The 23,184-nt window shown below is 40.0% G+C and overlaps 1 protein-coding gene across 1 annotated transcript; it reads right to left on the bottom strand.

Moving 5' to 3' along the window:
- Positions 1-3,959: 3,959 nt before the first annotated feature.
- LOC306769264 (zinc finger BED domain-containing protein 5-like) lies at positions 3,960-10,043 on the bottom strand (the record flags this gene model as incomplete). Its single annotated transcript, XM_079257830.1, has 3 exons — positions 3,960-4,903; positions 5,140-5,598; positions 9,842-10,043. The coding sequence occupies 3 exons, from the start codon at positions 10,041-10,043 to the stop codon at positions 3,960-3,962; spliced, it is 1,605 nt and encodes a 534-aa protein (XP_079113956.1).
- Positions 10,044-23,184: the final 13,141 nt, after the last annotated feature.

Raw genomic sequence — 23,184 nt, 5'->3', positions numbered from 1 at the left:
TGCTAATTTCAGAGATTTAATGGTTTCATTTTGACAGACCAGGTAAAAATCCCAAATGCATTTAAGAGATGTAAACATGTTGTTTACAATTATCTGGCGACCCACTGAAATTTTGAGTTTGAGATCCACTGAGTTCAACAAGTGTTTCATGAATACTGAATGATCACCGGATGGTAGCAAGAATGATGAAGAATATATGCAGACTGTGCTGTCTTTCATTCCTGGAAATGTTCCAGGAGAACAATGTGGGTTTTCTGCAACCAGAAACCCTGGATGACGAATGATGTGCGGCTACTCCTGACACCCGCTGACTGTATGAATAAAACATAGGATGAGGTGTAGTATTCCATCGCCACAGCAAACCTAACGATGGGCATCAGAAATGCCAGACATGTAGAAATGACAACAGCAGGTGTGGCAGAAGATCCAGAACAGAAATAATTTATGAACTGTTTTTATTTCATATGTAATAAAGTTTTCATAACTATATATATATATATATATATATATATATATATATATATATATATATATATATATATATATATATATATATATATACACTGCTCAAAAAAGTAAAGGGAACACCTAAACAACACATTTTAACTCCAAGTCAACCCCACTTCTGTGAAATGGAACTGTCCACTTAGGAAGCAACACTGATTGACAATCAATTTCACATGCTGTTGTGCAAATGGAATAGACAACAGTTGGAAATTATAGACAACTGGCAAGACACAGCCAATAAAGGAGTGGTTCTGCAGGTGGTGACCACAGACCACTTCTCAGTTCCAATGCTTTCTGGCTGATATTTTGGTCACTTTTGAATGCTGGCGGTGCTTTCACACTGGTGGTAGCATAAGACAGTCTACAAGAGAGAGAGCCTACAACCCACACAAGTGTCTCAGGTAGTGCAGCTCATCCAGGATGGCACATCAATGCCAGTGTCTGTCAGCATAGTGTCTAGAGCATGGAAGCGCTACCCGGAGACAGGCCAGTACATCAGGAGACGTGGAGGAGGCCGTGGGAGGACAAAAACCCAGCAGCAAGACCGCTACCTCCTTCTTTGTTCAAGGAGGAACAGGAGGACCACTGCCAGAGCCCTGCAGAATGAGCTCCAGCAGGCCACAAATGTTCATGTGTCTGCTCAAACAGTCAGAAACAGACTCCATGAGGGTGGTATGGGGGCCCAACATCCACAGGTGGGGGTTGTGCTTACAGCCCAACACCGTCCAGGACGTTTGGCATTTGCCAGAGAACACCAAGATTGGCAAATTTGCCACTGGCGCCCTGAACTCTTTCCAGATGAAAGCAGGTTCAGACTGAGCACATGTGACAGACGTGAAAGAGTCTGGAGACGCTGTGGAGAACGTTCTGCTGCCTGCAACATCCTCCAGCATGACCGGTTTGGCAGTGGGTCAGTAATGGTGTAGGGTGACATTTCTTTGGAGGGCCGCACAGCCCTCCGTGTGCTCGCCAGAGGTAGCCTGACTGCCATTAGGTTCTGAGATGAGATCCTCAGACCTCTTGCGGGACCATATGCTGGTGCGGTTGGTCCTGGGTTCTTCCTAATGCAAGACAATGCAAGACCTCGAATCGCTCAAGTGAGAGCTGGAGATCACGACCAGATGAAGCCAACAGGACCATGTCATCTGCAAAAAGCAGGGACCCAATCCTGAGGCCACCAAGCCAGATCCCTTCAACACCTCAGCTTTAACCTCTTTTTAACTTCTATCTATTGTTAACCAACCACTCACTTTAGCGCACAAAATTTTCCCAAATTACTGTTTTATATATTGAATTTATTTTCGGGATCTTAGGGTTTCTGTTTACTTGAATTTAACACCTCAAGCGCTCAGTTTTAGCATGGCTGCTAGCTCTCTTAACACACCCCGGTCCCCTGCCTTTTCTTGTTCGGTGTGTCTGATGTTTAGCTACTCCTCTGCCTCCTTTAGTGATAATGGTAAGCGTATTAAGTGGAGCAGCTTGGCAGCTTTGGAGGCGAGGCTCTGTGAGTTAGAAGCCCAGCTCTGCACTCAGTTAGGGAAGCAGATAGTTAGCAAGCCCCCATTAGCCAGTGCGGAGCTACTAGCCAGGGCCGCTAACCCTAGCAGTCCCTCAGCAGTTCCCGCGCAGCCGGGAACTGAGGCGGGCTGGACGACGGTCAGGCGGAAGCGTAGCCCCAAACCAAAACCCACTGGCCACCACCAACCTGTTCACGTTTCTAACAGATTTTCCCCGCTTGGCGACACACCCGCTGAGGCAGAAACCCTGATTATAGGTAGTTCCATTGTCAGAAATGTGGCACTAGAGACACTGGGGACCATAGTCAAATGCATTCCTAAGACCAGAGCAGGTGACGTTGAATCGTATTTGAATCTGCTGACTAAGGCTAAACGTAAATACCGTAAGATTGTAATTCACGTTGGTGGTAACAACACCCAGTTACGCTAATCGGAGGTCACTAAAATTAATGTTGCTTCAGTGTGTAACTTTGCCAAGTTTCCTGATCAATTTGTCTCTATTAATAGGATATGTACCTCAATATTTTCAGACAGCTGTAATTAAACCGTTGCTTAAAAAAGCAACTCTGGATCCAGGAGTTTTAGCTAATTATAGACCAATATCTAATCTCACCTTCTTGTCTAAAATTCTTGAGAAAACAGTTTCAACACAACTATGCGCCTATCTGAGCGGAAACAATCTTTTTGAAGAGTTTCAGTCAGGATTTAGAGCTCATCATAGCACAGAGACAGCGCTGGTGAAAGTCACTAATGATCTTCTCATGGCCTAAGATAAAGGACTTCTGTCTGTACTCATTCTTTTAGATCTCAGTGCTGCATTCAATACCATTGATCACAACATGCTGCTACAGAGGCTGGAACATGTTATTGGGATTAAAGGGACTGCATTAGACTGGTTCCAGTCACATTTATCTGATGGGTTTCAGTTTGTAAATGTTAGTGATGAGTCTTCTTCACACACCAGGGTAAGTCATGGAGTTCCTCACGGTTCTGTACTTGGACCAATACTTTTCACATTATATGTGCTTCCCTTAGGAAATAGCACCAGGCAGCATGGTATAAATTTTCATTGCTATGCGAATGACTCTCAGATCTACCTTTCCATCAAGCCAGATGAAACTAATCAGTTTCTTAGATTACAAAGATGTCTTACAGACATCAAGACCTGGATGACTCTGAATTTTCTCCTTTTAAACTCAGACAAGACAGAGGTCGTTATCTTCGGGCCTGAAGAACTTAGAACAAAATTATCCAGTTATGTAATTAATCTGGATGGCATAAATCTGACTGCAGGTTTACTAGTGGTTCCCAGAGTCTCTAAGAGTACTATGGGAGGAAGGGCCTTTAGCTATCAGGCTTCTCTCTTATGGAACCAGCTCCCACCATGGGTTCGGGAGGCAGACTCCCTTTACACCTTTAAGATCGAGCTGTAAACCTTCCTTTTCCATGATTCTTATAGTTAGGATATGAGCATCTCCTGAGTATGAGTCTGCATATACGGGACCCAAGTGTCCAGGTTATGTTTATTACTGTTATAGTTATGGGTAGTCTAGCCAACCTTTACTTATGTAGCAATGGGACATCACCTGATGCACTAAGTACCGCGCTCTATTTCTCTAGTACAGGGGTGCCCAACCTTTGTTGTCCCAAGAGCTACTTTTCAAGTAGCCGACCTCCTGAGATCTACCAGTCCAGTGTCAACATTGCAAACCCCCACAGATCATTTCCAGCCTGCAGTAACCACCCTCGCAACACGTTTTGTTGTTGTCACACAACCATTAGACATCACATTACAAACCTGCCCTCTCTCAAACACACGCACACACAAACACCAATCTGCATGATGAGCAATAGCCATAACTGACCTTAATATGAACCAAACAGAAAAATAAATCAGATACAGAACTGTTTGGAAAAAGTAAATCACTTCCTACCTTAGTGGGAGACCTGGCACTGGGAGGAGGAGGCTAGCTTTTTGTAGTTAGGAATGTAGGAGCTGGTTGCAAGGCGTAGGCAGGCTGCAAGGTGACCATCAGTCATTGTTGGTCTGTACTTGGACTTGATGATGTTCATGTGCGAGAAAGCAGACTTGCACAAATAAGTTGATCCAAAAAGAGCTGTCAGGTTCAAAGCGCATCTTCTGAGATTGGGATACTTCTCTACCACCAGTAGTTTCCAGAACACTACATGCTCTCCAGGTTGAGCGGATGTTGATCTGGCTTTGATCTTAATGTCATTTTGCAATGTCAGAATCTCATCCTCAAGAGCGGAGCTTTCAAAGTCAAAAAGGGATTTGACTTTGGCGGCAATGTCACCAACGTCAATACTTGCACCAAATGGATAACACATATAGCTGGCTATAGGCTCGAGGGATGCAAAGTCAGTAAAACGCCTCTCAAACTCTGACAAGATGCTCTGAACATGCTCGTCATAACGTGCACTGTCAAGCTGTGTCACACCTTTACCTTGGCGTTGTAGTTCTGCTTGCATGTGAGGGAAGTTGCACAGGTGACCAAGCTGCAGCCTGTTTGACATCAGCTTTAGCTTGCTTTTAAACGTGCTCACTGAACTCATCATGTTGACTACATCTTTACCCTTACCTTGCAGCTCTAAATTCAATTCATTGAGCTCGCCGGTGAGATCAGTGAGGAAAGATAAATCTAAAAGCCACTGGTGGTCCTCAAGCTTGGTAAGGTAATCCACGTGTTTTGAAAGTCTCAGGAAGTCCTTGATTTCAGGCGACAGCTCCGTAAATCTGGCCAAAAATTTACCTCTGCTTAACCACCTAACATCCGTGTCAAGCAGCAAGTCTGTGTGCTCAGCATCGTTCTCTTCCAAGTGAGCACGGAAAAGCCTTCTCTGCAGACTCCTGGCCCGAACTGAACACACAATTTTCATCGCAACATCCATCACTTCTTTCATATTTAAAATATTTCCACACAACACTTGCATGTGAATTATACAATGATAATTCAGGATATCTGGGAAAGATTCACTTTCTTTGCACAGTGCAATAGATATGATGGTGCCCCATCAGTTGTGATGGAGATCAGCTTGAAGAGCGGCAGTTTTGTCCCGCTAACAAATCCCATGAAAGCGTTAAAAATATCTTCACCTCTGGTGTGTCCTTTTAATGGCAAAATGGTGAGTAGCTCTTCCTTGGTGCTCATGTCTTCAAAAATCATTCTGATGAAAACACACAATTGTGCCACATCCACCATATCAGTCGACTCATCAAAATGGAGGGAAAAGCACTCGCATTCATCAATATCCTTCCTGAGTTGTTCCTCCACATCCACAGCCATTCCCTCACATCGCATTGTCGCAGTATTGCGGGAGATTTGCACTTCTTTAATGGCGTCCACGATCTCTGTTTTATTTTTGAAGTGATCAAAAAGGCTACCCGCTGCCTCGAGAAAGGTTTCCTTCACAATATCGGTGTCTTTGAATGGCTTGTTATGTTTGGCAAGGACGTGACTGACCTGATAGGAAGCAATAGTTGCGGCCTTACTCTGGGTCTTCGGTTTGGTGAAGATGGACTGCCGTGCTGCCAGCTGTGCTTTCAAATCCCGCACTTTTGTGGCACGTAAAAGTGTTTTTGCAGGGAAATCCCTGTCATAGCTCCCGTGTACCGTTTTGAAATGCAGATCCCCTTTCTTTGCCAATGCCACCGTTGCATTGCAAATCAAACAAACAGGCTTTGAATAGGAATAAACAAAAAAATAATCTTGCTCCCACTCAGGGTGAAAATGGTAGGTCTTGGCTCGTTTCCCCTCAGCCATGTTGATGTTTAGGGGTTTGTAACCGCTGTAATCGCTAGCTGCTAGCTACTGTTGACAGCGGTCAACTTCCTGCACTATTACCAACACATCGGTAAGGAAAGTAGCTATTGGCTGTCCAAAAAGTCGCTAAATTATGTCATCATGGAGTGTGATTTACTCGGGGGATGTAGTTTTTTTCTTTTCTCTTTTTCTTTTGTAATTTTTAGTTTTTTTTCTTTTAGTTTATTTTAGACAAAGAAAAGTTTACATTTACATCCAGCCCTGACTGTAAACCAGGGCGGGATCAGCCAGATGCGGCTTCATTTGCAGCATAAACTCCTGGGAGGTAAGGTGGCAAAGAGTCAAACCAAATCAAATCAAAGACACTTTATTCATCACTGAGGGGAAATTCATGCTTTGACTTAAGCGTGTCATTACACTGTATCTCAGTAAGCTCCATTTGGAGGTTGGTTGGTGCGCTTTTCACGTCAACCGCAAACGGGTTGCTATCTACATTTTTTGGCTTCAAAGTCGCAGATTGTTGGGTAAATTCGGCGCTAAGTAGATCAACTTTTTCACCAAACTGTTCAAAAGTCTAGCTCACCAAGTCTAGCTCACCAAGACAGCATTGTGGGATTTGTAGTGTTAGTGGTACGTGTGCTGTGCAATGGATCGGCGGGCCAGATGTAATACATATTTAAAAATCATCTTGCGGTCAAAATTTAATTTTAGGGCCTGAGTTTGATTTGTATCGGTAGAGGGTCTGAATAATCGCTAAATTTATCGTCAAAGTCACTAAATTGACAAAACTGACTTCCTGATATGTCATAAAAAAAAAAAACAACTTCTATTTTCTACACACCTCGCGGTCGACTTGGGATCAGTCTGATCGACTGGTTGGGCACGTATGCTCTAGTATATTAATGTATAAATATATGCCAATATTGCTGTCTCTAACTTATTTCTCCTTTTTTCCGCAGGTCTTTCTGAATAAGTGCTCCTGAATAAGTGCTGTTGTACATGTTTATCTGTCTTTCCTGTCCTCTCCACCACAACCAGTTGAGGCAGATGGCTGTCCTCCCTGAGCCGGGTTCTGCCAGAGGTTTTCTTACTGTTAAAGGGGAGTTTTTTTCCTTTCAACTGTCGCCGCGTGCATGCTCAGCTTGGAGGTACAGTTTCAGTTCTTGTACTCCTGTGCAATAATAACCATCGTATTCCATGATAACCGCCATATTCTATGATGTACAAAAATTTGTACATCAAAGTATAAATGTTTCCAAACGGCCTGTTTGCTTGAGCGCTCTGAGTGTGTCTGTGTTGTTAATTTAATCACACACCTGTGGCAGCGATTGAGTGTGTGTACACAGTACACAGTACACACACTCAGTGTGTGTACTCAGTCCACACAGTACTTCACTGTACACAGCTGCGTACAGTGAAGCTTCTCAACCTGGTTAAATTCTGTCATTTGCATGTTATTCAGCTCTGCAGCAGGCTGGTCATGAAACCTTCATCTGACTCAGGGGTATTGGAGAAATCAGAAATGTTAAAGCTGCAGAACAGTCGATCCTGAGGACTGGATTTGGGGATCCCTGAAGTAATGTTGGTAATTTGACATTGGCTTCAGCAGTGTGCAGGACTCAGCCATTGTTAATGTTGTGGATATTACAACTAAAAGCATTGACACTAAGCACACTTTCAGCATGTGATAGGGGAAGGGGGGTTCATGAAATTTAAGTATTTGCATGAAGGTGGTCCTCAAAGAACCTCTGATAAAAACAAGTCACTGCAGCTGTACACACACATCATACTTACCTTGATAAACAAATTTGTTTTGCGAGAGATTTGCTTAACTAATCACATCTCACATTGTGGGTTTCACCTACAAAGAGGAAAAGCTTCTTTATATCCTCTCTATTAACCTCCCAAACTTGAACAAACTGAGTTTTCTGGTTTAATCTTCGCCCAACAATGAATGAAAGTAAAATATCCACTCCTGCTTATTCTGGAGTGCAGAAAAAGGGTTTTATTAACAACATTTTACAGTTACATTATATTCATTCTATGAAACAAAAGAAAAAGATTCACCTATATCAGCTGGTTATAATAAAAAAATCAATTTATGTCATTTGATATTTTTTGTTTAATTTACATTTCATAAACATTTTTTTTTATCTTCAAAGCCGTAGTTAGATTTTTCTTCATAAGCAGAAGAAAGGGAGAAAATTCAGATGGCAACAAAGTTCAACATGTTTGTTCCTAACTGTAGAGGCAGGAAATGCTCACATACATCTGTTGGAGAAATTATTATGGGTTTTGGTTTGTATTAAGTATTAGACATATATGCATTGATTTGCTGTGATCCTGCTGTGTTTTGTGTCTATGCACAAAGCTTTCTTTAAGTCATATGATCCTTGTCTGGAATGTGCTGACAAAGTCTGAGACAGGAAGAGTTTCCTGCAGGACATCTGTTTTTGTCAACTGCTTGGTTGACCAGTTGTCTAAAGGTTAAAGGTAATAAAGTAATATAGTGAGTGATTGATGCTTAGTGAGCTCAGTTTAGCTTCGGAGGAGAGAATGATTGTTTTCTGTGGTCTGCCCAGCAACTAGGAGGAGTTAAGCATGGTTTATAATCGGGTGTTACTTCAGCATCTGCAGAGAGGGTTCTCTCTCCAAGCTCCAGCGTGTGCTGTATTACAACTTCTCAAGTCCAGAGTATTTTCCACCACACATCCCATTCTTACAGTTTAAGCATGTGAAAGAAATAAAGAAAACCCCTGCAGATTGAATAATGCACACTGTTTTAATGAATGTTTTTATTTGTTTTCTCTGGCTTACACAAGAAAACAACTATCAAGCTACAGCTAGTAATAAACTCATCTGTTCAAGCTATAGAGATGGCCAGAAGGAATGTTTTTTCTTCAAAGGGATCCCGGTGAGTTTTTGTGACAATTTTAAAATCCCCTTTTTGTACGTTTTTTTGAAGCATAAATGTTCTTGTATCTGACTTTCAGAGATGTTTTTGTGTCTTAAAAACACATTTGTTTTTGTTGCTTTTCTGTTTTTATCTGCTCCTGTCCACTTCATGATGGGAAGTTTGGCTCTTTTTTAAGAATTTGCTCTTTTAACTAAGTTCCCTTCAAAGGGTCAACTTTTCTGGCTCCAAAATGGCTGCAGCTACAGCTTCCATTTTAGAGTAATTGAACAGTTATGAGTTAAATTTAGTTATTTCTTAGTTAAATTGTTTTGATTGTTTGTTATGTACACATCAGTATAACTTGTCATTTTACCATGTCGTTGTGAAAATAAAACTATGATTCAGTGGATGTGAAAATTTTTTATCCAACAACATTTTAGCTCAGTTTTATCCTTGTCATATACACTAAATTACTGCACTTTATTGCGATGAATTCATGACGATGTTCCGTCATTCTTATTTTGTGTTTTTCTTACACTTTAACTTTCCTGCTCTGTGTAGAAACAGCAGAGGCAACACCAGAGCGCTGGGCAGATAAAACCAGAAGTTGGACGTCATCATGACACATTCATTATGTCCTCCGGATGCAAAGTAACCAGCCCAAATTAGACACCAAGCAAACCTTAACACCAGCGTTCCCAGTATGACTACAATGGTATAGAATGCCCTCTGCTTTGAGCAGTCAATCTTCCTCCTGTCCCCACCCTGCTCCCCAGGACCTGGACGAATTAAAGCACAGAGAACAGAAAGGCTACAGAAGGAGATCCCTGCTAACGTTAACGTCATGATGCAATAATCAACCAGTTTGCGGAGCTCGTCATTCTGTACCAGTCCCATTGAAGCCAGGCAAAGCAGCCAGATGCAGCTAATGATGACGTTCCTCATTCTGATCCCCCTTTCCTGTCTCAGGCTCAGGTAGGTGATGGGATGGACGACAGCCAGGTAGCGCTCCACACATGTCAGGACATGAAAGAAGGTTTGCCCATAGTAGTTTAAAGTGAAGGGGAAGAACCCAACATCTATCATGGTAAAATCTTTCCTGTAGATACCAAAGCAGGTGATTACACACCCAAACAAACCAGTCAGCTCCATGACAACCATGTGGTAGGTGACGCAGTCGGCGTGACTCATAGATGTTCCCGAGGAGGTGGAGCGCCTTTTCCGCCATTCCTGGATGCCGTGGTAGAGGATGAAGATGCAGAGAGGGAGGAGGACAGAGATATTCACCATGAAGAACGTGCTGAAGATGACAGAGGCTGGTTTGGAGATGAAGCAGTACATGTATAGATGAAGAGAGGAGTTGCTGGAAGAAACATGGTGTTTTAGAAGGACGTCATTGGGTGATGAGATAAAAAGCATGGCTAGAAGAGAAAGGGAAAATGAATTTAATAAGTTTCAAGCCAAAAAGAAATATCTGCATTTATGTGTTCAGATGTTGACTTGATGCAGGGGTATCCAGCTGCAGTCCTATCCACTGTATTCCTGCTCCAACACACCTGACTCAGGTTAGGAGAGTCAGGTGTGCTGGAGCAGAAATACACTGAAAACATGCTGGATTGTGGCCATACAGCCCTTAGTGTCTTACAAAAGGGTTGAACTCTATTCTAGTCTGACAGATGGACAGAACACTCTTAGGTTTAAGTGATGCCAGCCATCAATCAGTTATTTTCCTAATTGGGAAAGCTGGGAAGCTGGAGGCAATCATTGGGCGGGAGGCAGGGTACACCCTGGACAGGTCACCAGTTCATCACAGGGCCAACGTAGAGAGACAAATAACCATTAATGCTCACATTCACTCGGATTATTGCTCGGTTATACCATAGTCATCTTCATTCAGCCTGAAGAAAGGACACATGCCTGCATACTAACTGCCTTTGTCCCAATACCAATCCCACTTTCTCCAGTAACATGCCTAACTGAGTTACCAGTAACTTAATGCACTTTTAGGTTTATCATTGTTAATATTATTAATTTTAACCACCTTGGTTATTAAATAATACAACATCTTACTTTAATACTTTTCTTTACTTACTCATATAAAAAAATTATCCTAACATTAAATGTGAAAAAAGATGGTAATATTACAAAGTGTTTAAAGATGAATTTCACTAATGAATGGTAATATAGTGACTTTGTGCATGATCGTGTATTATACATGCAGCAAAATAAGAATTTCAAAAAGTTTCAAAATGAGCTTCTTGCGTTTATTTCTTATAAACATTATGCTACATAGATCCTGTAACTTTAGGGCATATAAAAGTAAGAAATCCAACCTTATCAGTGTGTGTTATCAGCGTCCTGTGTGTGTTTCCTCTGTCGACAATGTGGAGCGTTTACTTTCCATCCAGTTTCTGCACATTGCAGTCAGACCTTTTTCCTTCCAACTTAATAAGTTAGCTTCAAATAAATTTGCATTAAACAAATCAGGGCTACAACTACACAATTAAAGCCTGTTAGTCAAATATTTTATTTGAACAAAATAATAATGACAGTATTTTGTATGTAACTGAATAAAAAAATTCTTTTTTTTTAAAGAACTGTAATAAATAAAGATATTACAGGCAGCAAATGAACTCTATCGGTTATATTATCTTGAGTAACAACTAATCTGTCCATGAGTGAAAAGTGAACACAATTAATTTGCTTGGATTTAAATGTTTGCGGAGGGCTCAGGGAGTTTACATCTTAATGTAAAATTGATTACATTTGTGGCTGCACTTTGACTTAGCTGATTTATTACTTGTCCATACGGATTTACTGGGACATGTTTGAATAAAACCACAGTCATGTCTTTTAATTTCTACAACAGTGTAAAATAATATTAGAAATACTGGTCGAGGTCTGGAAGAGGAGAGGTATATCGCAGTTTTGAATAATAATAATAATAATTTACTTTGGACACCATTAATATTGGTTTTAATTCTTAACAGAACTGGTGATTTTGTTGTGTTTGTGAATTTGTTCATTTCTGTTGTTTTAGCTAGTTTTGCATATAATCAGTGAAAGTTAACAAATGTTCCTTTTATTTTTAGAATACTTGTAGTGATGAAGGTTTCCTGTTAAAATGCTGGAAGCTTGATAAGCAGCAGCACAGCGACACCTGCTGGTTTGCAACACTTACAGCAGATCTTCACTGCTCATGCTCAGAAACTTCAGCATGATCAATGATTGAAGTATAAAATTATTTCAAATCTTCTGGATAATCCAAAAATGGTCATACAGGTGGAACTGAGAGAGAGGCTGTGACCATGTCATGGACGACTGACGTCTAGCTAACAGGAGCTAACTAGCTAACAGGAGCTAACCAGCTAACAGGAGCTAACCAGCTAACAGAGATAAGCGGGCTGAATATAAGTCTGTTGTGGAAAAGTGGAGGAAACTACTCTTGACACCACAGATTGGAGGACACAGGACTGGTAGCAAAGAAAGCTCTTATGACACAGACAAAGAGTGTCAGCGTAGGACAAGAAAGGTTCCCCTCAGAAGAAGCCCATTCGCTACATAGGCCCTCTGCAGTGTGACATTTCCTTACATAGGACACATGTCTCATCTGATACAAGTCTCTCATTATATGTACTAATGTACTCAGGGACCTATTTCATAGTTGGAAATCTGTTGCTTTGTTGTTGACACAGTTGCTTTGTTTCTGCAATATAGTTGTTTACCACATACAGGAGAATTAGCTGTGACTTTGCACAATTCATCTAACTCCCCCAAGTCACACTGTTAAACTGCTAAAAAACCATGGCTCTACATTCCTCCTTCTTGAAGCGGGATATCCGGTACCTGCCAATCAAAAGGAGACGCCTCTAAATATGCAGAATTTTAATACGATTTTACTTCTAAACTGAGCAGTGAGAAATAAATCACCTCCTACGGCTGTCATGAAGGAACCTGACCTCCTAAACCTGAAAAAGTTTCTTTTTTTTTTTTTTTTTTAAAAACCAGACTCCAAACATGTTTATTTTTGCTTTGAAGTTGCGCTTTTTAACATGGAAGTCTGTGGGAATTTGCTCTGTTTTGGAGCCCCTAGCAGTCAAGGGAGGAACTGCAATTGTTGTCCCTTCCACATAGGCTTCACTTTTAACTTGCAGCTCGGTTTGCATGTGGAGAGTAAATGACTTTAATACAACATTAATTAAATAAGTAAACACGATAGCTCAAAAATGCTGATCACGTATCAACAGGTGTCAATGACTCTTGTTTGCCACTGTTTTGCTCAGTTTGCTGTATTCTTAAATAATTTAATGAAAACACACACATTTGACAGATTAGAATGATGAAAATGAGGTTAATAGTTAGACAATACGTTTCTACAGAAAAGTGCTGAAGTTTAGCCGACTGTTCAGTGTTTAAAGTTTTATAACCTAACTTTTTTTTGTTTTTATTTTATTTCATTTATTGATTTTTAAAAAAAATATTTTGTCTTATTTTATTTTTATTTACTTTTTTATTACTTATTAACCCTTACTAAGACATGTTTACATTCAGAAAGGCAACGCAAGTTTTGCAAATGTAAACATGTAGCCTACATACACGTTCTTTTTCTAAAATATTCATGCAATCAACATGTGAATCATTTCTGAGTTGACTACATATTAACCATGACAAGCACATGCGTTCAAGATCTGCTCCACATGTATATGCGCATGTGATGATTTTCACAGAATACAAGTCAAACACATTTGAATTGTATGTGAACCACATTGAAAATTATGTGATTCACTTGTGAACCGGAACTAAAGTAGACTGTATTTTTGACACATCTGCTCCAAATATACTTCACATTTCCATGCAGATGTGAAGGACATGCACAAAAATGCCTTTTTGGAATATTTTCTTATGCACATGTCAAACACATAATTCATGTGTAAAGAAGATGAAAACTACTTTTAAATCACTTGTAATTACAAGTGCTGTTTGCAGTTGTGATTCACATGTAGGGTTACCACCCATCCCGTAAAATACGGAATCGTCCTTTAATTGACAGACAAATGTTGCATCCCAGATTGAACCAGTACGGGACGTACTTTGTTCTGTATTTTCATAACTTTCCAACAGCCTACACATGTTGATCACACACATCAACACTCAAGAATGATTAATAAAATAAAACACAAAACATACAACAACCAGCAAAAATGTCTTTTTGGGCACGAGGTCCTAGTTTCCTACCTTCTGTGCCTGCATGTTGGACAGTTGCCTAGAGACAGATATTACTCATCCATGCTCCTCAGAAGACATTTTAAAAATGTCTACTCTATCTTACTTCGTATTTACTCTACGTTCTCAAAATTAAAAGAATAAACAGATGTGGGGGAAGTGTCAGTGAAATAGTACAATGTGTCAGCGACTGTTCAGTAAAGCATGATTATTTATTTATATACTGTATTAGCCAATATAAATATCATATATGGCCATTAAAAACCTATTTTCATGGATAAAAAGTTAATAATTACACAGAAATTAATATGGCTTTAGGGAAACTTTTATTTTTAAAATATTTGCATTTCCTACATTAAAATGTTTCAAGCTTTATATATTTTTATGTCAGTTTTTTAAAGAATCTGCTCAGTGATCATTTAATAAATTAATTTTTTTAGTGTTGTTAAACTGTAATGTTAACACAACTTCCCTTTAAGCCATGAAACAGGCAGGAAGCCGATACAGTTCAAAATGTAAGCATTAAAGTAGGAGCTCCATTTCATGCAGGACGCAGAGTCTAGATGACACGATGCACAGTTTCCCACCATGGTCTCACACGGTAAACATGTCATAACAAATGTTTATTTCTGTTTTTACAAAACTTGCTAAATTACTTGCTAAATACTAAAATATATGAACTATTTTATGTTGGCCTCGATGTAGTTTTTAACTGTTGTCAAGTAGCGCGTTTCTCTGAATCAACTGTCAAAAGTCAGATGATCTGAACCAGCTGATTAACGTGTTGTTATGGTGACACCCCTAACGGAAAGATAAGACAGTAATTTAACTTGCCCAACTATTAGTGACCACGGTATCAATTATATGAATGTGTCATCCCATTCCTCCCCTCTTACCACATACAGGTGAAGTGACACAGGTGTTTTTTTTTTTTTTTTTTTGTAAAGTTCAATGTTGCACACTATGCACACAGAAATCTTCTTTAAGGTCAATTAATTACACAGTAGCAAAGTTTTTATACATATGGCACTTTATAATAGAAAGTATTTTCCCCATATGTTAGTAAAGATCCATGTAACCACAGCTTTATGTCACCTTGTTAGCAAAACTTCATATCAAACAATGTTGCACAACAAAGAATGTATTCATTTCTCGTAGTGCATTTCAATCTTTAAGTTTGATTAATTGATTACTTAAATCACTCCTAAACACTAGCACAAAACATACCACTGCTGTGGGCGCCCCACCTGCCTGAATTGGGGCTCATTTTAATTTCTGAAAGGTGGCGCCCTTATTCACATGAATTACAAGGTATTTACTTGTGGTTCACAAGAGATTCACATGTGAATCAAATAAATTACAAAAATCATTGATGACATGGCTGACTTCAGTGGTTAACAGAAACCACCAAGTGCATGATTAAATGTGGAGGTACTATAAAGTTGTTGTACTGAGGCCACCCAAATGGTTAGCTGTGGACCATTCAATGGAAAGTTTCAGTTAGAGAAGTTGGACATCTTTCCTTCTGCCAGTGACTCTTCATCTTCATCTTCATGCCGCTTATGCGGGGTCGGGTCGTGGGGGCAGCAGCCTAAGCAGGGAAGCCCAGACTTCCCCCTCCCCAGCCACAATATCCAACTCTGCGGGGGGGATCCCGAGGCGTTCCCAGGCCAGCCGAGAGATATAATCCCTCCAGCGTGTCCTGGGTCTTTCCCGGGGTCTCCTCCCAGAGGGACGTGCCTGGAACACCTCACCAGGGAGGCGTCCAGGAGGCATCCTGACCAGATGCCCTAGCCACCTCAACTGGTTCCTCTCGATGCGGAGGAGCAGCGGCTCTACTCTGAGCCCCTCCCGGATGACCGAGCTCCTCACCCTATCTCTAAGGGTGAGCCCGGCCACCCTGCGGAGGAAACTCATTTCAGCCGTCTGTATACAAGATCTCGTTCTTTCGGTCACGACCCACAGCTCATGACCATAGGTGAGGGTAGGAACGTAGATCGAATGGTAAATCGAGAGCTTCGCCTTCTGGCTGAGCTCCTTCTTCACCACGACAGACCGGCGCAGAGTCCGCATCACTGCAGACGCCGCACCGATCCATCTGTCGATCTCACGCTCCATCCTTCCCTCACTCGTGAACAAGACCCCGAGATATTTAAACTCCTCCACTTGAGGCAGGACCTCACTCCCGACCCGGAGAGGGCAATCCACCCTATTCCAGCTGAGGACCATGGTCTCAGATTTGGAGGTGCTGATTCTCATCCCAGCCGCTTCACACTCGGCCACGAATCGCTCAAGCGAGAGCTGGAGATCACGACCAGATGAAGCCAACAGGACCACGTCATCCGCAAAAAGCAGGGACCCAATCCTGAGGCCACCAAGTCAGATCCCCTCAACACCTCTCCTGCACCTAGAAATTTCTGTCCATATAAGTTATGAACAGAATCAGTGATAAAGGGCAGCCTTGGCGGAGTCCAACCCTCACCGGAAACGAATCCGACTTACTACCGGCAATGCGGACCAAGCTCTCACACCTGTCGTACAGAGACCGGACAGCTCGTACAAGGGGGTCCGGTACCCCATACTCCCGGAGTACCCCCCACAGGAGCCCTCGGGGGACACAGTCAAATGCCTTCTCCAGGTCCACAAAGTGATTCTACTATATCATTTACCAGAGCCCTCATGAGAGCAATCATATGCCATTTATTCACTGAAAAGTTTGGCATGTCTTAAAGAGGTTTAATTTTCCTTCTCTGTGTAGGTACAGTAGAGGCAACACCAGACCACTGGGCAAGTTGAACCAAATCCTACACGACACCACCAAACAATTCAAATCTCTTTCAGTGAGAAACACCAGAATCCAGATGAGACCCCAAATAAAGCTCACAAACAACACTCCCAGTATGACCACAATGGTGCAGAATGCCCTTCGCTTTGATCTGTCGACCCTTCGCCCAGCCTTGACCTGTTTCCCTGGAATCGGAAGAGTCAAAACGGCGAGAACAGAAATGCTGCATAAGGAGGTTATGATCACGGCCAGTCTCAAAGTGCAGAAATTTAAATCTATCAAGAGTTCATCTTTCATAATCCAGCCTGCTGTGAGACAGGAAAGCAGCCAGACACAGGCAAAGATCATATCTCTGATTCTGTTCATTTTCTCTTTCTTCAGGGTCAGGTAGGTGTCAGGATGCACAACAGCCAGGTAGCGCTCCACACAGGTGCAGACATGAAAGAAGGTCTGTCCAAAAGAGGTAAAAGAGAAAAGAAATAAGCCTATATGTAACTTGTCAAACTGGGTGCTGTAGATGACACAAGAACAGAAGGTGCATCCAACAACGCCAAACAACTCCATGATGGCCATGTTGTAGGTGAAACAGTCAGTGAGTCAGCGCTGCTCCTGAGGAGGAGGAGCGCTTTTGTTTCCATTGTTGGCCACCAAGATAGAGGATGAAGATGCTGAGAGGAAGGAGGAGGAGTGTGCTGATGATATTGTATGAAGCAAAAATGAAGTAATTTGGACTGAATATGAAGCAAATTGTATCTGACTTTTATTTTGCCATTACAGCATGAATTGTGTGTGTCGTAAGATAATCCCTTTATGGCGTGTTATTGTAGCCACTGAGCAGCAGATAACCCAATCCAAAACAAAAATACTCCACACATTTTTAGTGATGACTGGTAATGTGACCACCGACTTTATTAGTTGTTGATTCTGATATTTGTCCCTTGGTTTGTCTTGTGAGCTCTGAGTGTGTGTTCCAAACACACGGATATGGTAGTACTTTTCAGCTCTGTCCACCTTCCCTTCAAGTGTATTTCAAATGGTTCATTTGCATAAAAAAAAGAAAAACGGGTGACATGATTAATAACTGCCAGAGTGTATACAATAACCCATAACAGGGTATATTCAGGAATCCTGAAGTTAGTTTCAATACCTTTCGAAGACTTTTTCAAGACCTTCAAAAAACTTTAAAATATTTAGTACATTTTGTGTTTATTTTGTGTTTACCCAATTTGAGCCTTCAAATGTGTACTTGTAGGTTGACTTTGTTCCATAAATTATCATCCTTTTGACCATCTAATTATATGTGCAGTTTGAAATGTACGTGATAGATAAACGTCTTTTTATCATGTCATTTTTGATGAGCTTTTACTTGGTGAAACTGCAAAGGGTTTAGGTAATAAATACAAATGAAAATGAGCGAGATAAATTAAACCAGTTTGGTGTAAATGTTTGAATCAGTGCAGTTTGTGATGGAAAAGCTGGTTCCCAGTGTAAAAAAAGGCTCAGAAGCAGAGGTTAGATTAAAGCTCATATTATCTTTATACATGTGTATATTGATATTTAGGAAGTCAGCAAGGAGATTCACCCAAATGGTTTTACAATGGGCCCAGAATTTTGTGCTGTACTCCTGTAAGGCACTGTTGTTGCAACACATATTGAAGTGAGGCAAAAATGTAAACGATACATACGTTTTATTTGCTTTGTACAGGATATTAGCATCAAACTCACACTACATCTAAAGAAAGGAATAATAAAATCATAATCTACAGAGTTGGACACAAATGATCTGAAAAAAACAGCAATTTACAAAAACCCAGATTTAAAAGGAAATGTAAACAAAAAATTAACCCTTTAAGATCCTGGTCTACCATGTGGTAGAAGTAAAACTGAAGTGACTGATGAATATCTTTACAAAATTGTGGAAATAAACCTGCTTGAGACATCTCTACAAATTGATTTAGGTATGTAAAAGCCAAAGTAAGTGCTTGTTATCACACCAGTGTTTAAATTTCAACCATTTCACTGTTGTTACATGAATATTAACTTCTTTTTATTTTTAACATGTCAATCATTTTCTAAACAAAAAAACATATATTCTGTTTATCCTTGTGCAAAACAAAAACAGAGAAAAACATTTTTCTCTGGCCATTTTGGCAAGGTTGTTAAAGGGTTCGTAGTGATATGCAGATAAGTGTATCAACAGGAGATTAAATATTTTTGGCTAAACTTCAAACTTCTTTACCCATTTAACAAAAGCCAGACGGATTTTACTTTCTGGCTCTGAAACATTTCAAGCTGATTTAGCTCTTGCTTTTGTTGTGGTTTATATTACAGCACATTATTTTTTCTGTTCTGTGTAGAAACAGCATCGGTAAGATCAGACTGGAGAGCAGATTAGACCAAATATCAGACGTCATCACAATGCAATTTGGGCTGATTTCTGTCAAATACAGCACACCCCAAGTCAGACTCCAAGCTAACCTCATTAGCAGCACTCCCAATATGGCCACAATGGTATAGAACGCCCTCTGCTTTGATTGGCCAACCCTTGCCCCGCCCCTGACCTGCTGCCCTGGACCTGGACGAATCAAAATGCAAAGAACAGAAAGACTACAGAAGGACACGGTTGCTAGACACAGTATCAAAACACAGACATTCACAATGACGTAAAAGCCTTCCATCATTATACCAGTCTCTATGAAGCAAACCAACCAGACACAACCAATACTTGTGTTTCTTATTTTAACCCCTCTCTCATTTCTCAGACTCAGGTAGGTGATGGGGTGAACAACAGCCAGGTAGCGCTCAAGACATGTCAGGACATGAAGCAGCACCTGTCCAAACCAAGTGAAAGAATAAAGATAAAATCCGACATAAAATACTTTCAAATGATGGCTAAAAATACCACAACAGCAGAGGAAACACCCAATGACACCAATCAGCTCGATTACAACCATGTGGTAGGTGAAGCAGTCAGAGTGACTCATTGATGCTGCTGAGGAGGTGGAGTGCTTCAGTCGCCATTGTTGGATGCCGTGGTGGAGAATGTAGATGCACAGAGGGAGGAGGATGACGATGTTAGTGATTTGGCATGATGCAACAATAAAGGAACTTGGACCGGTGATGAAGCAAAGTATGTCCAAAGGGGGGTCAGAGTTGATGGAGGGGAGGGGTGGATGAAGAAAAGAGTCAGTGGTGGATGATGAGTTGACCAACATATCTGGAGGAGAAAAAGAAATTATAATAAATTATTGTCATTTTTAGGGTGGTTGATACTGCAAAGCTTGGTATTAATCCAATACCATGTAAACCAAGGACAAGTATCGCCGATACTGTTATTTTTTGCTTGAAAGTTGATGAGCTTGCCGTTATATATGGATTATGATCATAATAAAACACAGTATAAAGACTTAGATAATAAAACTATTTACAAAGCATTTATTTTCACCCTCGTGTGTACAGTATTTCTCAGGACTTTGTAAACCACTAAATAAAAAAAAATATAGAAAATATTGTACCATTCTTTATTTTATCTGGACTTCAAATACCGCTGTGTGTCAAAGAAATGAACTTTCACAAAGTTGTACAACTTTACTTTCGAGGTTAAAAAATGTTAGTTAATGAAAATACAACCCTACATAATAAAAGATGTGTACTTTTAGGTATGGATATCACACACACTAAAACCAATGATTTAACATATAATTAACTTCTTAAGCAGCAGGACCCTGGCTGGGCCATTTTTATGTACTTTTAAAGATAAAATCTTCTGTTAGATGTTTCATATTTCAATCATGCATCTGCCAGTCGGTCAGTAGATTTGAAATATACAATGCTATGGTATCAATGAAAAGTGTCACTGCTTTTCTGATCAAATATTAATATATATCAGCTGTGTCTGTTTATTATCTGCAAGGGTTACAAAAAACTTCTCTTCTGTGACTTCAATACTAACAACAAATCATTTTTTTGGGCCTCGATGGCAAAATAGTTAATCACAGCAATATACGGACGCGATGAATGGTTCAGCTTTGGAGACAAATTTTCAGATGTAATGACAGCTATAATGACAAAACAGTACAGTCGAAAAAATATTTAATCACAAAGATGGAAAATAAGTTTGACTGCGTTGAGAAATTACACCAACCTTGTTGCCGTATGTTTCAAAGCCTTTTACTTCTGTGTTTCCTGTTTACAGACTTTTGGCTGAAGTTAAAGTATTCTGGATGTCACCCTGCTCTCTCTCTTTCTGTATCAGTCACACTCACTTCTTATGCAACCTATTTGCACAAACAAAACCATACAGGCAAATGAATGATTTGATTAAGAACAATTACCTCTAAACTAATTATGTCTATATAATTTATGTAGCAAATTTGTCCACATTGTCATGTCTGCCAAGCTTAATTTAATTCTAGCATGATTGATGAACAGAAATCAAATTATGTTAAGTGTTTTGTGTCTGTCAAAGTCAGGTTGAGTATTATTAAAGATGCAATAAACATACTTTTTTTTTTTTTTTAAATATACCTGTAACCGTGGTCAACCGTGGTCAAAAGTGGGTTTCTTTCATTAAAAAAACAAAAATTTTGTTTTAGTAACATTGAGCTAATCTTTTGCTTAATTTCCTATTTTTAATAAAGTTATTGAGTGTCACTTTTATTTTCCAACAGGAACTGAAAACTGAAAGGCATAAATACACTGAGAAAGACAAGCAAAACAGAAGAGGAGTAAATTAACTCAGCAAAATCAGGTGAACTAATGACAGGAAGCAAAAAGGAAAAAAGTGAACGCATAAGGGAAGAAACTACATCATATGATAGAAAACCAACACTAAACAACACAAGATAACAAAACCCCATACCAAAATCTGAGACCATGACAATACTGTATGCAGCAGGTTTTTCTTGTTTCCCTCAACCAACACAGCTGATTCAAATGAAATTGATCCATCAGCTTTTTGTCAACCTATTGATGAATTTCAGTCAGGTGTGTTGGAGCATGGAGACAACAAAAACCTGCAAGAAACTGGCCCTCCAGTTTGACACATGATCTTAGGGCATAAATTATGAGTAACCTTGTAAAAGATGACCAAGTCTTTCCCTTGCAAGGTTTTATTTAACAGTTGTTCTCATTGTTTATTCTACATTATTATGAAAAAAAATATATATTATAAAACCTTGTCAGTGTTTGTCTGAGCTTTATTTTTATCTCTGTCTTCCCTTTGTTGAATCTGTATTATTAGGTTTATTTCGCTGGATTGACTTTATGTCTTCCACTACGCCTCTGTGCCACTCCACTGTTCCCATAATGTCACAATGATAAATTTGCAAATGAATGAGTGAATAATCGCAGCACATACCCACAGACACGTAGGCAGCTTGGTCAAAAGAAAATAAGAATAATAAATTGTTCAACTGGATTTTATTTGTATCAGCTGACACTCCTCGAGTTGTTCAGGTCATGTTTTAATCACAAGCTTGTTGCTCTCTCTCTCTCTCTCTTTATATATATACATATATATATATATGTATATATATATATATATATATATATATATATAATCCCATTCTGACATAGATTTTACCAAAGTTCAAAATCAATTAATTTAGACTCAACTTTATTTATATTGCAACTTTTGAACAGATGTACAAGTGCTTTCCAGAGCACCGATAAGGCCAATAAATTATAAAACCTTCCAACACCTTTCATCAAAGCTTTAATTTGCAATTTTATGTGTATATGCATCCATGAATAAATTTGGGAGTGGAAACATCTAAAAATACACTTCAGGAAGCCATGAACAATTTTGACTGTTTACTGTTATAGCAGTAAGTAGTCAGTACTTTGGCTGCAGCAGCTTTAATCAACTGAACAGTGTTCAGGGAAATAATAATACACCCAGCTAATTTGGCTTTTCAGTGGATAAGCCTGCATGTGACAAAGCAAGAGAACAGTTTTTCTAAATCTCTTACTGCAGAGGTTGTGGGTTCACTATCCTCAAGGTTTTTGATGTATCCCTGCTTCAACACCTCTGATTAACATTAAATGCCAATTGAGTTCTGGTCAATCACTCATTGTTTTAAGTCAGGTTTGTTGGTACAGGGATACCTTGAAAACCTGCAGGATTGTGGCCCTCGAGGATCGGAGCTGGGCAACCCCAACTTACTACATCATCATGACTACCTAACCTCTGGGATGTCAAACTTTAGTTCTTTTGGGCCGCTATCACAAGACATTAGCTTGTGAAACCTAAATTCTGCTTGCTAAAAGTAACTCAAACTGTCCAAAGCGGTGCCCTTGATCCAAATCATGATTTAAATTCATTCCAGAAATAGATTGGAAACTGCAGCGTTGAAACCATTTGGGGATGTGATGAAGACTTTTACACAGCTATGCCAGTGTTCCCATTATCAAGACCTTTGATTTAAAACCAATTTAACTTTGGGCCATTAGTACACAAAAGCATTAAAGTCT

The sequence above is a fragment of the Telmatherina bonti genome (genome assembly GCF_933228915.1).
Source record: "Telmatherina bonti genome assembly, chromosome: 18".
Classification (NCBI taxonomy): Eukaryota; Metazoa; Chordata; class Actinopteri; order Atheriniformes; family Telmatherinidae; genus Telmatherina; species Telmatherina bonti.
Note: the sequence above shows the minus strand (reverse complement) of the source record. Positions and strands in the feature narration are given on the sequence as shown.